The sequence below is a fragment of the Periplaneta americana genome, chromosome 1 (assembly GCF_040183065.1).
Source record: "Periplaneta americana isolate PAMFEO1 chromosome 1, P.americana_PAMFEO1_priV1, whole genome shotgun sequence".
In the NCBI taxonomy this organism is placed as follows: Eukaryota; Metazoa; Arthropoda; class Insecta; order Blattodea; family Blattidae; genus Periplaneta; species Periplaneta americana.
Window position 1 is genome coordinate 45,058,253 of NC_091117.1, and position 24,358 is coordinate 45,082,610.

Consider the following 24,358-nt stretch of genomic DNA (forward strand, 5'->3'; position numbering starts at 1 on the left):
TGAGCGCGCTCCGCCTCACCCATCTCCACCTGTACTGTACTCAATGTTTATGCGCAAAAGAAGAGCAGTGGCGGACTTCCATTATCATTGTGTTGGTCGGAGTGTTCCACCGTTTACAATGTCTTCTAATCATGGACGTAGCACATTCAAGGATGAATAGGAAGAGAAAAATTTTTGTGTTAGTGGGGAGAATGTGAAATGCTTAATTTGTTCGAAAATTTTCAACGGTGTGTCAAAATTCAACATGCGACGGCAATACTCTACTCTTCACAAAGAATATCATACAATTACAGGCATGTTGGGGCTATCTGTATAATTGTTGGTTATACATAATAATCAGTATATTACAAAACGTTTACACTCAGTTCCCCATGACAAACATATAGTTTTTCGTTTAATTTTAGGTGAAATGCGTAGGCCTACATATATTTTGATAAACAAAAAACAAGAAAATACAAACACAAATCATACACGTGTCCTCAGTCTTAAACAAAAAAAGCTTCTTGCTAGCTATGTTCCAGCTTGGAATATTGGAAAACCAATGAAGTCCTTTACAGAAGCATCATTTGTAAAATCGTGCATACAGGTCGTTACAAAAATATTGTGTCCACAACAAAATCAAAGTTTAAGAAAATTAAATTGTTTTCAATTACAGTTCAGAGAAGGAATTTCAAGACTGTATATGTAATTGAATCTGAAGTCGAAACCACAATTAACCAGTTTGTAGCTTACTCACTTGCATTGGACGAAAGCACAGATAGAAATGACAAAGCTCACCTAGCCATTTTCATCCGAGAAGTTAATGAACATTTTACTGTGTCTGAATGTCTTCTAGATGTAATTACAAAATACAACTGGGGAAGATCTTTTCCAGGCATTAAAGGCACCATAGAACAGAAGAGGTTTAATTTGCAATGACTTGTGTCAATAGCAGCAGAAGGGGCTCCAGCTTCATAGTATGTCAAAATAATATACAAACGTATGATATTTCTTGTTCTTTTGATATTATTGGTTGTAAACATAAGCAGACCGTTGCCACGATCCCCCACTGATCGCTCCCATCTGTTGAGGTACGAGTCTCTCCCTCTTCTCTAGCCTTACAGCACACTGTGTTGGGCGGGCTGCATCGAGATCACGAATGACGATACGCTTTTTGGAGACCTCTGGTCTAGATAATAACACAATATTGACGTGTATACCCAAATTGGAAAGAACTGGACATCTTGTGAATGAGTGAAGTATGTTCAACAGGACGAAAGGAAGTAAAGGAAATCAGAGAAATAAGAAAGAGAAGAAATCTAACAATGAATGACTGTGAATAAGAAATAAAACTCGGAATTGAGAAAATGAGATGAGAAAAGTAATAAAATACGAGACTGGGAAGAAAAAAACGGATGTAGTTTTAATGGAGAAGAGACATAATAAAGGAGGAAAATCGATAAATAAAGGGAACAACAGGAAAGGAAAACTTAGAAAGAGAAGGAAAAGACATGAAAAGCTGACTAGTCACCACGAATAATGAATAATCTATTGACGTAATGATGCAAGACAAACCTGAGAACATGACGATTGAATTGACAGAAACAGGGTTGACTGGGACGCCGTCTGTGGCGATGAGCGTCATGCTGTGGTCCTGTATGCTGAACTCCACACCGCACACGGTGCACAACCCGCTCACCAAACGGAGGCGGTAGCGCTTGCCTCGTTGGACAAACACTTCCTGGAAGGGGAAGTTGGAGGGTGGTTGTCCTGTAGGGGCCTGAAAAATGAAAATTCATTACTTCTGGCTATCTAATATACAGTACGAAGTATGCGGTGTACGTGTTTGTCACACACTCCGATTTAAATCACCATGTCAGTCATTCTCTGCCGTGAATCTATTGTAGTGGCATTGCAGTCAGTGGCGGTTCCTCGGGGGAGGGAAGGGAGGAACGTCCTCCTCACATTTTTATTCTTTTGAAAGTAAATACCAAATAAAATATATGCCTTGAAATTCAGGGAAGATTCGATAATTTTTAAGTTCACATCTATAAGAAAACCTCGGTTGGTCGAGTTTTAAACGATTCGCGCTCATGTGCTGCTAGAAAACTGTGAGAAAGATGAGAGATTGTTTGTGTGGAGGAAAATCAATCCATTCCTCCTTTACTGCAGTAAGCACACATATACTGTTTTCGCTGTAAGAAAAATCCTAATGTAAACACAAGCACGTGGCTCTCATACCCGTGATTGGCTCACAGTCGAAACACTCACACGTCTCAGGAAAATATAGTCCGTATTTGGAAACTATCATCTTGTATTATTTGAAAATAAAAAAAATGAATTCTAGTTGTTAAATACAATGAAACATATAACTTCACTCATATGTAAAACGATATGTAAAAGAAAAGCTACTTTTATATTTTGTTATGTACTATCAACGCGGATGAATACAAATAGTAATACCGAGGTAGTCTGTTCTTGTAACAAACTGGCGTCCCTTGAGCTTGTCGTTCACGTTAGCACGTGGTACTGAAGTATGGCTTCTGCATCCTGGGTGTGTGTGGTTATTAATCGTAAGAGTGGAAACCCTCTCAAAAGCGGAGAAAAGCAAATAGTCTTAAATGTATATAATAAGTTACGTGAGTTTTAATTAGAGCAATTATAAAGCAAATATTTCCTAAACAAATGAATGCATAGTAGTGAGGTTAGGCCTACTTGACGAGTAACGGGAAATGTTTAACATGAAACAGAATGTACAACAGTAGGCGGGAACATGTACTGAGAATCTATGGCGCCAAACAGCGGCCAATGAAGCATCACTTCAGTCACGTGCTATTGTTTATATTAGGATTTTTCTTACAGCGAAAAGATTATAGACAACAGTGCACTAGCGCCCAGAAAAAGAAGCAGAGTTTTAAAGCGAGTAAATGAACGGGGAGGGAGGGGATCCTCCTCGGAATCAGCGTATGGGCGGGAAATAGAAACCGACTAGTCATGCAGCAAGCTCGCTACCGCTGCCATCTAACGATCATGCATTCAACCAGACTAACACATCTTGGAGGAGGCACAATAAAAACAGTTTTAACGCGACGCTATTAAATACACCATATAAACTTTTTTTTTTTAATTATAAATCAAAAATATTATTCATTGCACTTTATATAAGCTACTATTCATGGTTTGAAACTTTCAAGGATATTTGAAAGTTTGGGTTTATATAAAACAAAGAGGAAGTAGTTCTACGTTAATATCGCAGATCTTTATGGCCCCTGAAATTCACTTCCATTCACTGTGTATTAGACAGGGCAACAGCCAATTTGTCAGTTTTGTACAAATATATTTGAAATTGAAAGTAGTACTCCAAACTACAAATTATATTTTTAACATAAAAAATTAATTGGCCACCGGCAACTTTGAACAGTAATGGTAGTATGACTTTACAAGAACTGATATTCTTCAAAAGCATATGATACTGAACTTTTAAAATGTACATGTGGCAACACAGACCACGTGGGTGGGTGCAGTGTTCTCGCTTTCCTCAGATTATTTCCCATTCCCATTTCCGCGGTTCCGATTACGTGTTAGTAGCTATAGACTCTTCCAACACGTGTGATGCTGTAGTGTGCTCGAAAAAGCTGCAAGGGGAATTTCCTTGTAATTGTTAATTTGTACAATTATTTAACAATGAATGTAAGTGAAAACATTATATATTTTGGAAAATTTAGGAAACTCAGTTTACAAGAACAGATTATTGCTATACAGAAGGGAAGACCAACCCCAACACTTCCTGGTCTTACATGTATGCATGTTGACTAATTTGTAGCATGTTTCATTCAAGAAGGTCCTGTTACCTTCTTTCCTCCTCTTAAGAAATACGCAGGAGCCGCCACTGATTGCAGTAATCATGAGTTGGTTTCGGATGTATTATCATGTTCCAAGTATGTATGTTAATGCCTTGAGCTAGTCACATGGCGAACGGATATATCTGTTGTGATTGTATAGTGAAGATGAATATTAAAAAGAAATGCAAATCCGTTGCGTGACAGCCCATGGAGGTCTACGACCTACAAGTCGATTGCTAGAAAATGAAGAATTTTTGGGGGAAAATTTTCCGTTTATTAAGCAAGTTTGTAGCGTATTCCTTCTGCTATGTTTTATAATTATTATAATGATATGATTCTATATTTCTGTGAACAGTTTTACCCACATTAAGCACAATTGGTAGCTTATTAATTTATTGATTGATTGATTGATTTATTTATTTATTTATTTATTTATTTATTTATTTATTATTAATATTTGTGTGCTGAACAACAGCCAGAGGCCAATTATAGTTCAGCAAAATACACAAACAGAAGATGCAAAGGTGCAGAAACAAATAAATAATACTGTATCTTAAATAAACAAAAACATACATAAATAAAATAGATAACAAGAACAGTAAATACTAATAATCAAAATGAAACTATACCTTAAAACATTTATATTATTGTAGTGATATAATTATACAGGGTGATTCACGAAGATTGTGTCATACTCTAGGATCTGATTTCTGACATCATGATGAAGAAAAAAGTTAATATGTTGTGTTCGATTTTGAATATTTGTGGATAAAATCGCGGTTCTTCCTTCAGTAACCCCCATACTTGTGAACTTCTTTCTCTTTGGACGTCTGGAGTTGTGTGTGTTACTGTACAGTTGATAGCAACGACACAAAGTTTCGTGACGTCAGGCTCAGATAACGCAATGCAGATACAACGTATCTATCTAGCATCCAAACAGCGGACGTTAGGGAATGGGGAGCGCGCAGTTCACACTCGGGCGACTTCATGTATTGCTGCAGAAAGTGGGGTCTTTGAAAATCGGGTTTAATCGAGATTTTTCAGGTGAGTAATAATGTGAATATCCTTTAATGAACTTATAATACACTCAGTGCCACTCTCGTAAGTAATTTAAATGCTTAAATTTCAAAATTTCCACGTTTATGTTTAACAATCAGGAGAGTGTTACTCACTCAAATTTAAATATACAACTTAAGTTTTTTTGTTTTTTTTTTTTTAATTGGGTTATTTTACGACGCTGTATCAACATTTCAGGTTATTTATCGTCTGAATGAAATGAAGGTGATAATGCCGGTGAAATGAGTCCAGGATCCAGCATCGAAATTACCCAGCATTTGCTCGTTTTGGGTTGAGGGAATACCCCCGAAAAAACCTCAACCAGGTAACTTGCCCCGAACGGGAATCGAACCCGGGCCACCTGATTTCGCGACTAGACGCGCTGGCCGGTACTCCACACATGTGGACAAAACATAATATGTTATATGAAATTTTTTTCATCACAATGATGTCAGAAATCAGATTCTAGAGTATGGCACAATATTCGTGAATCATCCTGTATATTTTCTTGTAAAACTTTGAACGCATTTGGCTTCTTTTTTTTTTTTCAACTTTTGGAATTATACTGGCATAATAATAATAATGATAATAATAATAATAATAATAATAATAATAATATATAAATATCATATTAGAACTGAACTGATTGTTTATGCAATAGATGACTTTATTCAAGAATATAGGGGTAAATGGATGAACACTTGAATTTCTAAAATAATATATATCTATAATCCCTTAGGTAAGGGAGATATCGGAAGGCCAAAGAAGAGATTGAAAGATTTGCTGTAAGACCGGAACAGGATTGAAGCCTAATCCATGAAGTGGAAAAGATGAAGAAACAGAAGAAGAAATGATAACATGAAGTGAGAGATAGTGGAAGAATGGAGATGGAATGAAATAATGATGGAGAGAAAAAATTAACCGAAGTAATGAAGAAAGAAAAAAAATAGGGGGAAACAAAATGTGAGAAGACAATTTAGAATAAAAGACAACAAGAACCAAAGAAGAAACAATGCAGAGGAAAATGAAAGGAATAAATAACAAGAATAAACATAGGAAAGAGAAATATTAATGCTCATTTATCGTTATTAGTTTGTAGGTACGCAGACATGTGCGTAGCTTAGTGGTAATGATTCAGACTCGTATTCTAGGCATGGATTCTAATCCGTCTTGGACTGGTTATAAATATATTTTTTATTTGTTTATTTTATTTATTTCTTTATATTCAGGATTCTACAGCAACTGCCGTCTTCCTGTGCCAATCCTCCAAAGCCTTCTATCTTGTGCGTCTTCAGTCAATAAATAAAATATTTTATTTATTTACTTATTTATTTACTTACTTATTTACTTATTTATTTATTTGTTTATTTATTTATTTACTTATTTAATTACTTATTTATTTAGTTATATATTTAATTATTTATTTATTAATTTACTTATTTACTTGTTTATTTATTTATTTATTCATTTACTTATTTATTTATTTATTTACTTATTTATTTAGCTAGTGAGTACAAATTTAAATTATAAAACAATATTTCCAGCCACTACCGTAAGAACCAGGCTTGTGCACGGTGTGGTATATTTCGGGATTTTCCTAGATTTTCCTTAAATGTAAGGCAAATAATTCCATGGTGAATTCTCGGACTCATTTTGTTTTCACCAATTGCTTTAACACTAGATAATATCGCAGTTTATTCAGCATCATTAAATAATCAGTTGAAATATATGTAGTTTATCATTTCACACCATAGAACAACACTGCCACAACTCAAAAATTGGCTGTTTTGAGTTACGTCCATTTTGTAGTTCGTGGTATAGTCCTCTACCAAAAACTAAAACCGTCATATGTCTAACTTGCTTCAATCAGAGGCTACTTGAGATAAATCGGTGTTAAAAAGCATTATTAATATCACGAATGAAAACTTTAAAATGCGATTATCTCAAAAGTGACTTTTTTGAGTTGTGGCAGTGTTGTTCTAGGGGTGTCATTTAGTCTTTGTAATTGGCATTTAGGGCCTGTGCCCGTCTATGACTCACAATTCTGCGTCCTTTGCCGTTGAGCAGGAAGCTAATAGGATCCTGCCCGGGATCGTTAACACTGTTACCCGGGAAGCGCTCCTCCGCCGTGTTGTTGAGCCAATCCAGTATCATGAGCACGTGCTCAGGTAAGTCGAAGTCGTACAAGTTGCCGTTCGGGTCCCCGGACTTGGGCGTCGCGATCACCAGGTTGCCCTGCAGTCCATCTAGTTTCTGTAAACCTGGTGAACACAGAGATGGAACAATGCTGAGAAACCTCCATTCAGCTATTAACGAAAAAATGCTATCACACAATCTAGCGAAGTCAATCGGTGCGCATATGCGCCACAGAGCACGTATACGCCGCTAGAGTAGGCTACGCTGAGCACGCAACAATAAGAAGTATCTGGCTGCGAAACCAGGTGGCCCGGGTTCGAATCCCGGTTGGGGCAAGTTACCTGGTTGAGGTTTTTTTCCGGGGTTTTCCCTCAACCCAATACGAGCAAATGCTGGGTATCTTTCGGTGCTGGACCCCGGACTCATTTCACCGGCATTAATCACCTTCATTTCATTCAGACGCTAAATAACCTAGATGTTGATACAGCGTCGTAAAATAACCCAATAAATAAAAATAAGAAGTAGATATTATGAGGAAGTGGTGTACATTTGTTATTCACCATGAGACACGGAAAATGGCGTATAGAACTTTCAGTCGAATAGGCTCATAATGCCATATTGATGGAAAAAGAAGATATATTATGCCTCATATGTGATGAACGTTTGATTGTTAAGGAAATCAGTGTTCAGCGACATAAAGTGGGGGTGATCTAACAGAAATTAGAGCTCATCTGTCGCCCATATTCTGTAGGCTAACTCCACAAAATTAATCTCCAGATGTTCAACTAAAAATAATACATCTTGATTACACAACTTTTAACACTGTATCACTTCGGAATATGTATGGTAAGACTTTCCTGTGTTAAATTTCAACGTATCTCGTTTACACACTAGAACAATATGAAATATACAGACACACAAAAATACAGCCCAACGAAATTCTCAACACACAACTTAACTTCAAAACACACACACTCTTTGACTCTACACTATACCACAGGAACACACCCTCACAGGAAACAGAACAAGTGGCGCCAAGACCAACAACGACCAGTTCTGAAGATGACCCATAAACACGTCGAAACATATAAACGAGGTACGTTGAAATTTAACACAGGAAAGTCTTACCATACATATTCCGCAGTAAAAATAATAATTCATCTATCAAAATAGTCCACACCTGTGGAGTAACGGTCAGAGCGTCTGGCCGCGAAACCAGGTGGCCCGGGTTCGAATCCCGGTCGGGGCAAGTTACCTGGTTGAGGTTATTTCCGGCGTTTTCCCTCAACCCAATACTAGCAAATGCTGAGTAACTTTCGGTGCTGGACCCCGGACTCATTTCACTGGCATTATCACCTTCATTTCATTCAGACGCTAAATAACCTAGATGTTGATACAGCGTCGTAAAATAACCCAATAAAATAAAAAAAAATCTATCAAAATATATTGAACTATTGAAATACACATATAATAACGAAGATATCCTTAGCATTTACAATTTATTCATTAAACCCTGAACAGCAGGCTATCAAAAGATTCGTAAATTTACAAGGGACATATACGGATTGATTTTAACAGCACAGACACGTATCTTTCTGTAATAGCTGAGCCTAACATAGCCCAGATTAAGGGACAAGTTCCCCTCTGATTTTATGTGGCCTATGTTTAGTCTTGATTCTTCCAATAACATTTTACCAGATGTAGCCTAATAAGGGTGGTGGGAAGTGCAAATCAATTTAGCTATTCTGGTGCAAATTTATCTTTAAAGCTTCATTTTCACACAGTAGATTGCTATTATAATGACAATAATATAATAGGCCTGCTCCAGAAGTTTCGGAAGTTACAGACTTGGACGCATTCACTTTTCGGTTATTCATTCGTTACTGTTATGCTACAAATAACTTTCGATTGGTTATTAAAAATCGTGTGTAGGTATATATATATATATATATATATATATATATATATATAAAATTATTATTAAGTAATTGATTGTCACGTGATTTCCCTCCCCCCTTCTACGACACTGCGACATAACCACTTGGACGGACAGAGTGAGTAATTTTATCTTTTGGGATCGGGCAGAAGTGAAGCTTGAATTTACAGTACGTAAGATACTCTTTTTTAGAGAAGGTACAGAATTATTTCAACATGAGTTACTAGTATGAAGGACGAAACTGGTAATTGGGATTAGATACGACACTCTATAGTGCGATAATATTTACAAAAGAATTGAAGCCTGTATCGAAATCAACGGCCAGCATTTTCAAATATGTATTTAAATATTCATATTATGATTATTTTTCAATTTAACTTCATTCTCTATATTGTACGTTAATGTGCTGTAGACAGTATAATATACACTGCATAGTGAATACGTGCGAATGGATAACTCAGTTCATGAGTAAAAACACATATTGTTAATACAGTACTGTATTTTGATTACACAAAACCTAATGAAAATAAACTCAAAATCGCGATATTTCCTAGTTTACGTAAATGAATGAACTATTTTTCTGCCCTCCTATACCTAGTAAAGTGATTTGTTTGTATTTTACGCCAGTATCATTGAACTCCAGTCATGGAAGAGGGTAGCAAACGGTGTTTTCGTTTCTCAAGTGTTAACCCAAAGGTATAGCCAGGTTAATATTAGAAATGTTAGTAAAATAAAATGATGCAAATCAAGATTTCAGGTATAACTCCTTGTAAAGTTGATTTGAATAATTTCGAGGGAAAAATTGTTCCTGGGCCGGGCATCGAACCCGGGACCTTTGGTTAAACGTACCAACGCTCTGCCAACTGAGCTACCCGGGAACTCTACCCGACACCGATCCAATTTTTCCCTCTATATCCACAGACCTCAAAGTGGGCTGACAACCGTCAAGCAACCAACTTCGAGTGCACACTAACTCCGTGTGACAAATTGTGGTTTTCTGTTAACGAACCGTGACGTGTATTATGCAAATCAAGATTTCAGATATAACTCCCTGTAAAGTTGATTTGAATAATTTCGAGGGAAAAATTGTCCCTGGGCCGGGCATCGAACCCGGGACCTTTGGTTTAACGTACCAACGCTCTACCAATTGAGCTACCCGGGAACTCTACGCGACACCGATCCAATTTTTCCCTCTATATCCACAGACCTCAAAGTGGGCTGACAACCGTCAAGCAATCAACTTCGAGTGCACACTAACTCCGTGTGACTTAAATTGTGATGTCCTTGTATATGTTTGGTTGTTGAATATTTACCTTGAACTTTTCTTCCATAAGCCACTATTGCACTGAATTCCAATGCACATAAATACAAATAATAAATGTATGGGTCTACCGTGTCTTGTTGTAATTAACTCTGCCTTAAACAATTGTGTAAAGAATAGATGGTTTGATCGATGTTAAGTTTATTTTAATATACAGTGTAATAGGCTAGAAAATTGTTATACAACTACTTTCTTTGAATTTATCATAATATTTTTTCCTCATTTTTTTCTAGGAATTTGAGGAATATTATTTCGAAATTCTGTAACAGTATTTAAATTTACAGCCGTGACCAAACACGTTTCTTGTCGAATTTTTATCTGGCAACCGCTAACTAGTTGATAAATTACGAATATAAAGTGAACAGTATTGTGTGGAAGTATTCTTTGCGTGTTGATGGTCTACATTACCTTCATGTAATAACAGGTTTTCGAATTACAATCTTCGTTTCTGATAAAAAAATATTTTAGGACAATGTTGTCGCATTTGTCCGTGATAAAAGCGATATGATATCTTGACCTCGACTTACGGTATAAACAACCAGCTGTCTGCTTAACAATCGGGCGCTTTCGCATTTCTAATGCACCTTGCCGCATTACTGTAGATTGTTGCCTCTAATTTTTAATCTTTGGTAGTGATTACCACTCTTGCTGCTGGGTTAAAGATTCGTAGGTTGAGACCCGATCGCATCTTCTTTGGAAGTAAAAAATATGTTGAGTACGTAAAAGGAACTTTTAGGTCTCTGTGGTTTCCACGGAAAATTATCTACCATTTCTCGTCTACGTCAGAATTCAATTTTTTGGAGATACTGTAGGCTGAATGTGAATCTTAGGTATACGTGGAAATATCCAACCCAGTTGGAATTCATATTTCGTAAATTTACTATTTCTCAAGTGATCAAAATGCAATCTTATCGAAAATAGAATAATTTCATTCTGAGGTTATGTTCATTATACTATGAATTGTACAGAAACAAAAACAAAGCTCAGTGTGAAGATTTAGATGATGATGATGATGATGATTATTATTATTATTATTATTATTATTATTATTATTATTATTATTGATCTAAAATATTTTTGAAACTTACCGTCATGTGAATGCCAGTAGTGAGTTCCCTCATTGTTTGCACGAAAGTCATATCGGAAACTAGTCCCTTCATTAATAGAGCACTGCGTAATCATGGGCACGCCGTCCATATATTGGTAGTTCTTTTGAAAAACTCCGTGCCAATGGATTGCTGTCTGAGCCCCCGCCATGTTGTTTTGAAGGTCCACAATCACGCGATCTCCAAGACATACCTGCGAGTTGAAATACTGTTAAAGTTTATGACAGAACATGACGGTCTTCCTTGATACCACTCCATTACACACTCATGGATGATTTCACTCACGATTTATTTCGACGTACAGCGTATGGGCACTATAACCGTTTCTGGCGTGTGAAGAAAGTAATGAGAACGTTGACAGCGAGTATCCTATCTTTGTCTGTGGATGAGAAAGCTGACAAATGTGATTGGCAGATTGCTGACGTGAAGTATATTTGGTTGGTACCGTTCTCAGCTGCACTGGCAACAAATGCTCACCGACTGGATTTTTACTCACGGACACGCGCCAGAAACGCTGGCCCACAGTGGAAACGCTTACAGAAATAATGAATTTATGAACTTTCTTCCAGAAGAGAAGGCTCTTATGTTTTGTCACGAAGCATACCGTACGTGGGAAATAGGTCTACTTTAAAAAGCATCAAATAATAGGCCTACACAGTTCGAGTTTTATAATGAATTCGCAGATTATGCAGGTGAACTTTAATGACATATGAGTGGCAGATGTGAAAATTTTACTGCCTACGAAAAACTTAATTTGGCCTGAACAAAGTGCAAAATTAAGAAAGTCGGACATATTCTGAACAGAATTATCGTTTTTATTACTTGGAGTGTATCATCATCCTGTACGAAAACGAAATAATATTTGAGTTATAATTAATAAAATTGGAGATTATGAAAAAGAAACTAAAAAAAAACAAGCCATGAAAGAAAATATGTAATTAATTGCTTAAATGTTGTACCATGGGACAAACATTTTATTAAGAAAACAAATATTAATGTGAGGTAGCACTGCTATATAATGTAATAATTGAGGCGGTACCCAGAAAAAGGGCCGATAAGCAAAAATCATGTTTCAATGATTGGCAGATTTATTTATTTCTTTGTATTTTCGATTTGTGTGCACTTTTATCAAAATAACAATAATATTGGTCTACAAGTTTTTGTTAAATAATGCATTTCGACTTTAATAGTGTTTATATATTGAAGCATTTTATAGATCCTTTTTCCACAGAACAAGTTTATTTTATCAAATTAATTTCAATATGATTACATTTTAGCAGGAACTAGACATCAGCATTGATCAGCGCACATTACAGAGGTTTACAAGTTCATAATAATTTTAGTAAAATTATATTTGTCACATATGAAGAGTCCACTGCAAGAGTGATGAATGTCACTTTCTTGTCGAAAATGAACCAAGACTGTCAATGCATAGCTTAAGACATATACAATGTACATAGAGACTTATATGACATTAACAATGATAGTCATTGTCCAGCAATGACCGGAAAATCACAGTTAAGCTTTGAGCACTAAGAATTTCAAACTTTCAATTGCCTCTCCTGAAAAATGTATTCCAAATGACATCCATCATTCTTGCAGTGGACTCTTCATATAATCCCATAGTTTACGTCATACGTAAAAATGAAAAATATCTGTTGGGTGTAGAATACAGATTATAGGTTATTTGTTAGTAATCTAAAATGGATTCACACTCACTTAAAAGTTTATCTCCTGAATGCAGTTTACACTTTAGTGCACATCATGTATGGTCTCACACTCACTTTGAGGATCATCTTCAGTGATGTTTGCTGAATTCCACAACTACGCAAGGGTGCATGTGTTCATTCAATTAGCTATCCTGCCGTCTGTTTACAAGATATTGAAACGAAACTACGTAAGCAAGTAGATTTTAAAACGGAGAATCGTATTAAACTTTCCCCCGAAAAACGGCCTATAGTCCTATGTGCTCATTTTCCGGCTACCCTCTCAATTGGTAATGCCATTAGTAAGGTTGGAAGTTGATAATAGTACATTATGCAACGAGCCTATAATGGTAATAATTAAGACGCGAGAATGTTTATGAAACGAGCGCTAGCGAGTTTTATAATTTTCATACGAGCGTCTTAATTACCATTATAGTCAAGTTTCATACGACTTTTATGCTCGACCATATTTCTAACTTGAAATTATTCATAAGTATTCATGTTATTCTTATCTGCCCGAGGAGCGGAACTGACCTAGTGCAATACCTCGTAAATTGTGAGATGTGTGCAGACGCGAAAGTATTGATTTTTTCCGCGAAACAAATCTCGACATTGACCTTGATATAATCTAGAGAGTTGTCTTTCGATTGCATATCCGAGAATAATCGATATTAGCCCTTTCATATTGCTACAATGGTATTTTCTGATTGGTGGAACACCTGAACTTTAATGAATAGGTGCACTTTAATGAGGTCCATTAAAGGGCTGCTACCAGGTGTTTAATTACTACATTTCGGCATGGTCGAGCATAAAGTATTTTTTTCTGAGACATCACAGAGAATGCAGGATGCAGTAAACTCGCATCAATTCATCACGAACTAATATAGCGTAGGCTATATTTATTATGCATTTTTGTATATTTTTCGGTCTTTTATTGTCAATTGGTAATTATTTAGGAAATTTTCTACTTTTTGCTGCAATTTTGCCCTTATATGCTTACTAACGGACATTTTTACGGCTTATAGGAATAAGTTAAATTACAAATAGGGATATCGAAAAATTCTCTTGTATTCTCTCATGTTAAAAACATTATCATTAGTACTCGCGCTGTTTACATTTGTAATCTACTATAAGAACATATGTTACTACACAGAAAAATGTAACAATTACATCCAAACACTCCAGACATGAGGGGAAAACTGTAAGAGGAAGATATTGAAAATTTCACGCTATCAGCATTGAAAGCGGAGATGTAAAGACGTAATGAACAGCAGTGGGTTACAAATGTATGTCGCGCGAGTATTGGGGAGGGGGGTTATCTAAGAAATAACGAAATAGAAAGGGTGATATGAAAAATAATTGAGGAAGGAGCAGCTCAAAACTTCTGATCCTTCAGTGGCACAACAGTAAATTAGTTCTGAAATGATACCTTGCATTTTATTTTGATTTTATCTCTTAAAATTTTATTTTTCCTCTCTTAGGTTATTCAGTTACAACGTTTATTAAACTCACCTCTATAATTGGTCCCGGTACCATTCTGTTGATTGCGAGGATAGACTTTTCGTTTCCATCTCCCACCACGCACTGAGGCCTGTCGCAGTCGTCGGGAGTATTTGGACAATCGCCGCATTCTCTGTAACGAGAAATTAAAATATCAATAGTAACTCTCTTGAACTGTTATCACAAGAATACATCCTATATTAGGTCTATTGCTTCTCAGAATACATCCAAAGTTCTCCTTCTTTAGCCGAATTTAGATTAAATCTTTTTACCGTAAAAGTCACACTGAATATTTTAAGAAAATAAGACAGAAATCCATTTTCCGAAAGGAGCTGACTCTACACAGCCACTACCACAACCACCACCACTACCACCGCCGCCGCCGCCACCACCACCACCACCACCACCACCACCACCACCAACACTACTACTACTACTACTACTACTGCTAAGTCATCATAAGGATTTTATGGTATTTAAAGTGCGATACAATCCCTAGTAAGACTTCTTTTTGTAGATAAGAAAAGCAATGATGTCCGTGTCGCAATTATAGTAGTACTAGTGGCTTGTGCAGCAAATGCTGCAAACTAAGTTCATTAGACGTTCAAATAAACATTTTTCAGATTTATTTTCAATGAAGAATGCCAGACATTCCGAAAGTTATTTGCTTCCATAACAATGAAAGATATTGTCTCTCGAGCAAATACTGCAGAGAACCACGCATAAATATCTACACCACACCGCCATTAATATATGACAAAGACCCAACCCCACTTAATAATTATAAAAATATTTGATTTTTAATAATATTATTATCTTACGTAAGTTTTATAGCTTTCAGTAACATATACTATATATACTATATAGCCGCCATTCAGTAAAATATAGAAATCAAAATCTAATTTAAGTTGTTCTCTACATCTATTATATAACACCAAAACGTTTCACTTTAATATCATAAATATAGCATTAATATGTATAATTAATGAAAAATAGTCACATCATGGGATTAACTACTATAATATTTAATTTATAATGGTAATAATGTCATCAAACCACCTCAACTTTTGTAGTTTTTAAAATCCAATACACAGCTGTACCCAGAAAATTACACACCACAGAATCGAATCTGTAAATTATTTTTAGTAAGTTAAGTTTTTAATAACCAATTTAATTTGAGCTCTAAATATGTCAGCATTCTTGCAGATCATGGCCTTCGTGTAATATTGTTTACTGTAGTATGTGTTCTGTTTTATTCTGAAATGCAACACGGCCGACTTGATGCTCGCTTCGCTTCTCCTTTACAAAAAAGCGAAGGTTATATCAAGTCGGCCGTGAATGCTATTAGCTAGTTCTCAAAACTGACGACAGATGGATTTTGGAAAATAGGAAAATTAGTCTATGTTTAAAAATTGACATTTCACTGAAAACTACTCTTTTTCCGAAAAACTTTGAGTTCAAAGCTTCAAAATGAGGGGTCATTTATTAAAATCCGTCCAGCCGTTTTCCCGTAATTTCCATTACCAGTTCAAATTATATATGTATATATATATATATATATATATATATATATATATATATATGTATATATAGATTTAGTAGTAATATTTATTTATTTAACCTGGTAGAGATAAGGCCGTCAGGCCTTCTCTGCCCCTCTACCAGGGGATTACAACTATAATATGAACAATAATATTACAATGAACATTAAATTTACAATTACAATTACAATAAAAATTAAAGAACAACAAGATTACCTGGATAATGAAAGCTAGACATTTTAACATAGAAGTTAAGAACAAAGAATATTTTTGTATTTACTGAATTACAAATTAAACCTACAATAACAAGAATCTATAGTAATGAAATTACCGGATTTTGAAATATTTTGTGATAGATTAAGAGAACTATTTACAAGAAACCATGTCTGAAGAAGTTTCAATTACTGGCCAAGTGCCTAGTAAGTTTGCGTTTGAATTGAATTTTATTTCGACAGTCCCTGATGCTAGCAGGTAACGAATTCCAGAGTCTTGGCAGAGCTATTGTGAAAGAGGATGAGTATGAGGAGGTGCGATGGGATGGTATTGTTATTATTGTTTCATGGCGAGAGCGTGTGTTCAGATTGTGGTGGGAAGAAAGGTAACTAAAGCGAGACGACAGGTACGAAGGAATAGAAGAGTTCAAGATTTCGAAAAGAAGGAGAAGTGAATGTAAATTTCTTTTCTTATCTAGTTTAAGCCAACCTGTTGTTTCCAGGGATGGGGTAATATAATCATATTTACGAACATTGCTTACAAAACGTACACACAAGTTATGAGCACGTTGAAGTTTCGTTTTGTTGTCGCTGGAAAGGTCAGTCAGTACAATGTCAGCATAGTCAAAATAGGGAAATACAAGCGTCTCCACAAGGGACTTTTTTAAGCAAGAGGGAAGATGAACATTTATCCTTTTTAGCACATGGATAATAGAATATACTTTTCTGCCGGTACCAGTCCGTAAAAAACTCTGTCCCTGGTAGAGGGATACAGGAACAATTTTACAGAATTTCAATTTCTACCTTATGGAGACCTACTATTTGCAGTTGGAAAGTTTGCTAAATAAAATACCGCTGCTATTGCTACTACTGATACTGCTACTTTCTTAAAAATGACTTTTAAGAAACTCGGAGGTTCATTGTCGCCCTCACATAAGCCCGCCATTGGTCCCTATCCTGTGCAAGATTAATCCAGTCTCTATCATCATATCCCACCTCCCTCAAATCCATTTTAATATTATCCTCCCATCTACGCCTCGGCCTCCCCAAAGATCTTTTTCCCTCCGGCCTCCCAACTAACACTAATACTATTACTGCTGCTACTGAATATAAAACTTTCACAAATTAAAACTTAAAAAGTGTTTGAAATGTTAAAAAAGGTAATGTATCTTAATGACAGACGGTACCGTTTCGACACCGGAGTAGTATCAGTGTCTCTCGAACTACTGTGGCTGCAGCTCGTCTTCATTTTCGGCGATTACTGTCGTCAGTGTTATGTTGGTGGGGCGTTGTTTGTATGTTGTATGTATTGCTGCTGATACTGATAATGCTACTGCTATTGATAATGCTACTGCTACTGATAATGATACTGATACTGCTACTGATACTGATTCTGCTACTGATACTGCTACTGATACTGTTACTGATACTGTTACTGATATTGCTACTGAAACTGATACTGCTACTGATAATGATACTGCTACTGACTGATGATATTCCTACTGATACTGATAATGATACTGCTATTGCTACTGGTATTGCTACTGATATTGCTACTGCTTCTGCTACTGCTACTGCTACTGATAATGATACTGCTATTGCTACTGGTACTGCTACTGATATTGCTACTGCTACTGATACTGCTACTGATACTGATACTGCTACTGATACTGCTGCTGCTACTGATACTGATAATGATACTGATACTGCTATTGATACTGATAATGATACTGCTACTGATACTGATAATGCTACTGCTACTGATAATGATACTGCTACAGCTACTGGTACTGCTACTGATATTGCTACTGATAATGATACTGATACTGATAGTGATACTGATACTGCCACTGATACTGATACTGCTATTGCTACTGCTACTGATACCGATACTAATACTGCTACTGATACTGATACTGCTACTGATACCGATACTGATAATAATACTGATACTGCTACTGCTACTTTCCTATTATTATTGCTACTACTACAATTGACAAAGTAATAAAGATTATAATTTTTGTATTTGTACTTACGGTCCTAGAGTGACATAATCTTCTGCAATCCATTTGTAGTAGCAAGTCATGGGCGGTGCCCCCTGTATGCATTCCCTGGCACAGAGATTACTACCCGGAGGAGGGTACAGGAAGTCATCGCGGGAGATCCTGTCCGGCTGCAGGTAGTTCTCCAGATTTTCTATGGAGAAATTTGAAATAATTTTTCTTATGGAAACAACACAAGCTTAGCACTATGACATACATTCATAAAAGTCCCAATTTTCGGAGCTGCGTACCGGCTGCATCCAGCTGCATTATTAGGGAGGAAAAGATAAAAAAAAAAAAAAAAAATACGTGTTGAATTCATTACCAAGAGGTACGCTCTATAACTGAATTCTTCGTAACGTATCATCTTTTTGTTATCCCTGATGATGCAATGTGGTGTAAGGCTTTGAAATTGAAATATTCATACATTTATGCTCGACCATGCCGAAATGTAGTAATTATACACCTGGTAGCAGCCCTTTAATGGACGTCATTAAAGCACACCTATTCATTAAAGTTCAGGTGTTCCACCAATCAGAAAACACAATTGCAGCAATATGAAAGCGCAAGAATCGATTATTCTCGGATATGCAATCGAAAGACAACTAGCGAAACGTCACGGAGGCTGGAAATCCAATACTGTCGCAGAAGGTTATGTTCTGTTACTATAATAATTAGCGTTAATTGTAAATAATATTCAAATAAATTCAATTTGTCATCTCGTTTTTCAATGTCTAAATCAATTTCAAGGTTATATAAAGATTAATGTTTATTTTACTCTCTAGATTATATCAAGGTCAATGACATTTGTTTCTCGGAAAAAAATCAATACTTTCGCGTTTGTGCACATCTCACAATTTACGAGATATTGCACTAGGGCAGTTTCGCTCCCCAGTCAGATAAGAATAACATGAATACTTATGAATAATTTCAAGTTAGAAATATGGTCAAGCATAAAAAGTCGTATGAAACTTGCCTATAATGGTAATTAAGACGGTCATATGAAAATTATGAAACTCGCTTGCGCTCGTTTCATAAACAAACATACTCGCGTCTTAATTACTACCATTATGGGCTCGTTGCATAATGTACTATTATAACACGGTACAACGACCTAAATATCACGGACTTCAGACGATTTATTGAAAGTCTTGACATTACAACTTATCATTACATGCAAGGGTAAGGAAAAGTAGATAAATAGTATACAGGCTGTCCATAAAATAAGTACCGTAACTATTTTCATGAAAACGATGTAGTTCACGATATTTGTATTCATAAGAGTGCCATCTTACATGTATTCAGAATAAACATGTCACTGCTGTATTAGGCCTAATCATAGTGCTCTACTGTTTGCTTTCCGTTGCTTATACACCCACTCCCATTTGCGCTGCATAGAGTATGTCTCGACATTGTCAATTTTCTCTTTCCACTCAAATTCACTCGGTAACTTTTACAATTTAGCTTGTCTACTGATGATTGTTATTCAATTCAGATTGTAGTCTGGTTTGTTACGAGTCAAAAGACTCCACTGCTAACGTTCTATCGCTTCGTATTCTCGAGTTACACTGCCTCGGCGGTCGCGTGATCCGCAGATTCATGTCTAAACTTGCCTCATCTCATGTATCGCTAAGTGACATCACCCGCTCCAACTCTAGTTCACATTGGATACATTGGTCCTTCGTCTGTCCATCGCCGTTTACTTCACTGTTAAGGTAAACGTCAGCAATGATACTGTGATATGAATTCTGAGAGTAGTCATCATGCATTCATTAAGAGTAAACATGCCGATTGCCAGAGTAACCATCATGCTCTGTCGTTTGTTACCTGTAAATTATATGTCCGCTTGCATTTGCGTTAAATATGCCTTGAGTGAATCTAAAAAATGTGATAGCATAGAAACTTTCTAGAAAGATGAAAGGTACAGGCCTGCTGTAAAACAAGTTTGGGGGAGAACAAAAATTTTGAAAATATGCAAATTATAATGTTTTTAAGTTTTAAAAACTCTTGAATTACTGAATCTACAAATATGGAACCTAAACTCATTCTTACTGATATCAATATAAGTATGTGTACAAAAAATCTAGTCTCTAGCTTATAACAGAAATTTCACTCCTCACTCCCCTTATTTCCTGAAACCTATTCGATCAGGCATTTCACTCGTTGATTGTTTCTTGATTTTTGGTGGTTTAGGACAGTTCATTAAGATGAAATATTTGACACACTGTAATTGAACTTTAGAAAAGAGGATAGAAAATGTCTTTCTTGTTCAGCATTCTCCCACTCGTTCTAAACTACTCTTTTTCGTTTTTTACTCATTATCAGGCCTTTTGTCAAGCCACAATCTTTTTTCGTTTCACCCTATTGTTTTGGCATATTTCTAGCAAAATTTTCTCAACAATATAATTTCACTAAATAACGTCACAATACTACACAGAAGACGCACTGACCGACGACAACCCCACTGACACTAATTTTGTGTACATTTGTGGAAGACGGCAACAGCAACAACTTTAATTATACAATAGCATAGTGTTGTGACCAAATCCTTTAGCAACTTGATGCGAATCCTTCTTGAAACGTCTGTCACAGAATTTAGTTCCATAGCGTTCGATTCTACCCAGCTCAAAGAAATTTCACTTTAGTTAAACTAATCGAATTTCAATAATCTAATAGACAAATATGCCGTAAATGTCCTACAAACATTTAATCGGAAATGTGGTAATATTTCTCAGTCCAGCCATATTTATACAGCGAAAAACCGTATTAAACATGTCACTGAATACTGCTCAACAATTGATTCTTACCTGTATACCTTGCGGAGTGGACAGCTATCACCATGAAGAGCAGAATCCAATGCACATTCAGATACATTTCTACGGAATAAAGACACGAATGTTAGTACGTTTAACATTTACATATTGTAATGAATAATGTATGACTATAAGTCCTTGTGATAAATTTAGAGTTGAATATTGTTGGAACTCTCGAAAAATTAAAATATCTCTAAATCTGTTAAAAATGAAGAGTCATTATTATGTAGTGGAGCCTTCGAATATTGACGCATGCGCGGAATGTCTAAATAGGTGCTGTTTCATATCGTTGTTTGTAATACTGACAATCCCCACTACACGATAAGTAGGTCAAGGTGTAAAAGGATAACCTAAAACTTGATATAATGTTTCAGTAACTGTGAAAATTTGTAAAACTTACAAATCTAAGTAGAGTAATTGGCTGATAAAATTTAATATGATCATTTACGATCTCTCTTGCTTTTTATGAGACTGAGATATGAAACATTTCCTTCATGAAATAGCTTATAATTGTCACTTAGCTGATTTGTAAGCAAGATACGTCTCCAGACCTTAATTAATTAATTTTGTTGGGAATATTTTCACAGTTTTTTAAATTTTATTTATTTCTATTAACTTCTTAACCATCTGCAAACAGCTTTTCATTGTCTTACAATAGATTAAAATAGTTAAGCAAGGGATTATTGTATAACTTAACATATCTTGACAAATTATTAGCGTCCGTTTTCGGGCGAATAATTTAAAATATCTTTTCACTTAAATTTTCTTGGTACAATTTTTGTTTAAATCGTTAAGTATAATATTATTAGCTACAGTTGTAATAAAATTTTTCTGTACTCTTGTATTCGATATGACTATATTAGATTACCCAAACAAATCCTAATGAGGAAATGCATATTAATAGTAATGTAGCTGTGAATACGTTTTTGTGTGTAATGAACAAATAGAAATATGTGCATTAACATATTTGTTTCATAGCACCATTTCAGTGGAAAGAAATTGATACGAAGAGATAAAGACGTATATGAGTGAAAGTTCTTTAGTCTTTTGACAGTCTACGTAAAACAGTTATATTACTTGACAAAACAAATAGTAATAGTTTTATTTAAATTCTGTTTTAATGTTGGTTCCATTAAAACAAACTACATGATATTAACTTAGGCCTAATCTTGATTTAGACTCTTATGAAATTAATAGGACAGCAGAATCTTCCGAGATTAACTAGCTATGTATATTCAATGTGTATACTTTCGTTAATGAATTGCAATAAATTTAAGATTGCGATCTTCATTAATTGAAAGAATTGCTAGTCAAACAGTGCTTCAAGATTAATAACGAAAGAAATATTATTTGCATATATTGTCCGATTGTCCAAGTGCAAACTTTTGAAACCTAGATGCATTTTAATACACGTTATGTCTCCTCATGGTAAATTTGGACCGTATTTCGAAAAATTTCAGACTAACATTGAAAATAGCTCTATCTGTAAAGTTACACGAACATTACAAACATATTCCGTTTGACTGTTGTATTTCTTGTATTGAAAAAAATTATCTTAAAATTGCACTACCTGGTTTTAATCAGCAGCCAATAATCTCGTATCTTCTTATTGCTTATCAGAAAGTGTTCTTAAAAGCACTGAAGTTCATCTGTTTTATTACAGATACAGGTATATAGTATTACGGTATGCTAATGTTTCCAACTGTAAATCTAATATAGGCCTACCTAAAGTATATAAAATACTTCTTAGAGTTATAGAATTAATAATAATAATAATAATAATAATAATAATAATAATAAATTCTAGAATTAATTTCGTTGCGGCTCAGTGATTTTGATTTATTTTGAGAAGTTCACTTTAACTTAAATTTTGTTATATAGTATTTCTTACATATTGGTTAAATTTCTGGAGCATTACATACCTGCAAGGTTTTCTCTGAGCCGACTGCTTTTTCCAGTCTACGAACATACGAATAAATACTTATTGTGTCAAGGAAACTTGGTTCATTTCTGACAGGTGAATATATAATGCTCTGCAGGCAAGTACATAGGCATCCGGTAGTGCGCAGCTGTCCAGTTTTGAGTGATAATGATGTTAATTTACTATCATATAACTATCAAAATATCTTAACTAGTTTCAGAAAAAAGTTATTGTGATTTTTTAAATTATACGGTTCCCAGAACTAATGTTTACGTATCTTTCGAAGTTATTGTAGTGACGTTTGTTGCATACGTCTGTGTAGTAAATATCTACAAACATGTAGGGTCTACAAGAATTTATGTTATTTTAAACTAATATATTATAAATGTCAATTAGTTAATTAATATGTGGTTATTATAATAAGGCAGTGGAATAACATTGTTAGAGAAAAGTGGCACATTACATAAATCCTCTCTAAGAGTCACTTTTCCTACATATGTCACAGCATTTCTCCAATTAGAGCCCCCGCCTCTGTCGAAGATAATTTATATAAATTTTGCTGAATCCCGGCTCTCCGCAACGTTATAGTTGCAATTATGTATGACAAAGATTCCAAAGGTTACCACCTAATATAAAGAATATGAAAGTTCCAAGAATTTAACAAAAGTGAACTTTTCGTTTTTTCGACTACGAATTTTCCTCAAGTTCTTCATGGAACACCTTCACATAATTTTGCCTTTGGAATTTGGAACAATGACAAGAGATAATTATGTCATTTTAGTAGTAAATGTCCCACCTACACTGGATTTTGAAACTATGGACAGCGATACTGGTTTCATTTTAAATGATAGTCTTTGTAAAGCTATCAGATGTTTTCAATTTCACACACAGCCCCTTGTACTATACCTATCTCTCATTCCAAACCTCTTTCCATCGTCACAATCATTTCATTCCTTATATTACTTAGGTTCTCAGTCTTCTTCTGTCACTGTTATTTGCTTACGTATAGGCTATATTTATCCTTCTCATATCATTTTCCCTCCCATTTCCCATCTTATGTATGTTTCTCTCAACATACTGTTCCTTCTTCTATTTCATGTCCTTGCATTCCTCATATTATTAATTTCCATAAGTACAATATTTCATCTCCTAATCCTGTTTTTCCTCTTACTGTAGTTTTTTCACTCTATTCCTTTCATTGATTTTTCTTATTCCGATTTTTTTCTCAACTGTTCCTTCCAATCTTA

The 24,358-nt window shown here is 35.3% G+C and overlaps 1 protein-coding gene across 1 annotated transcript in view; it reads right to left on the reverse strand.

Annotated features, from left to right (window-relative positions):
* Positions 1-23,223, reverse strand: part of LOC138695000 (uncharacterized) — a 42,439-nt gene extending 19,216 nt beyond the window's left edge. The window contains exons 1-7 of the mRNA XM_069819277.1: positions 23,113-23,223; positions 21,185-21,253; positions 18,372-18,531; positions 14,595-14,715; positions 11,359-11,569; positions 6,918-7,138; positions 1,555-1,759 (exon numbers count right to left, since the gene is read on the reverse strand). Of these exons, the coding sequence (XP_069675378.1) occupies positions 1,555-1,759; positions 6,918-7,138; positions 11,359-11,569; positions 14,595-14,715; positions 18,372-18,531; positions 21,185-21,251 (985 nt within the window). The 5' untranslated portion in view covers positions 21,252-21,253; positions 23,113-23,223. The remainder of the gene's footprint in view (positions 1-1,554; positions 1,760-6,917; positions 7,139-11,358; positions 11,570-14,594; positions 14,716-18,371; positions 18,532-21,184; positions 21,254-23,112) is intronic.
* Between the last annotated feature and the right edge of the window lie 1,135 nt (positions 23,224-24,358).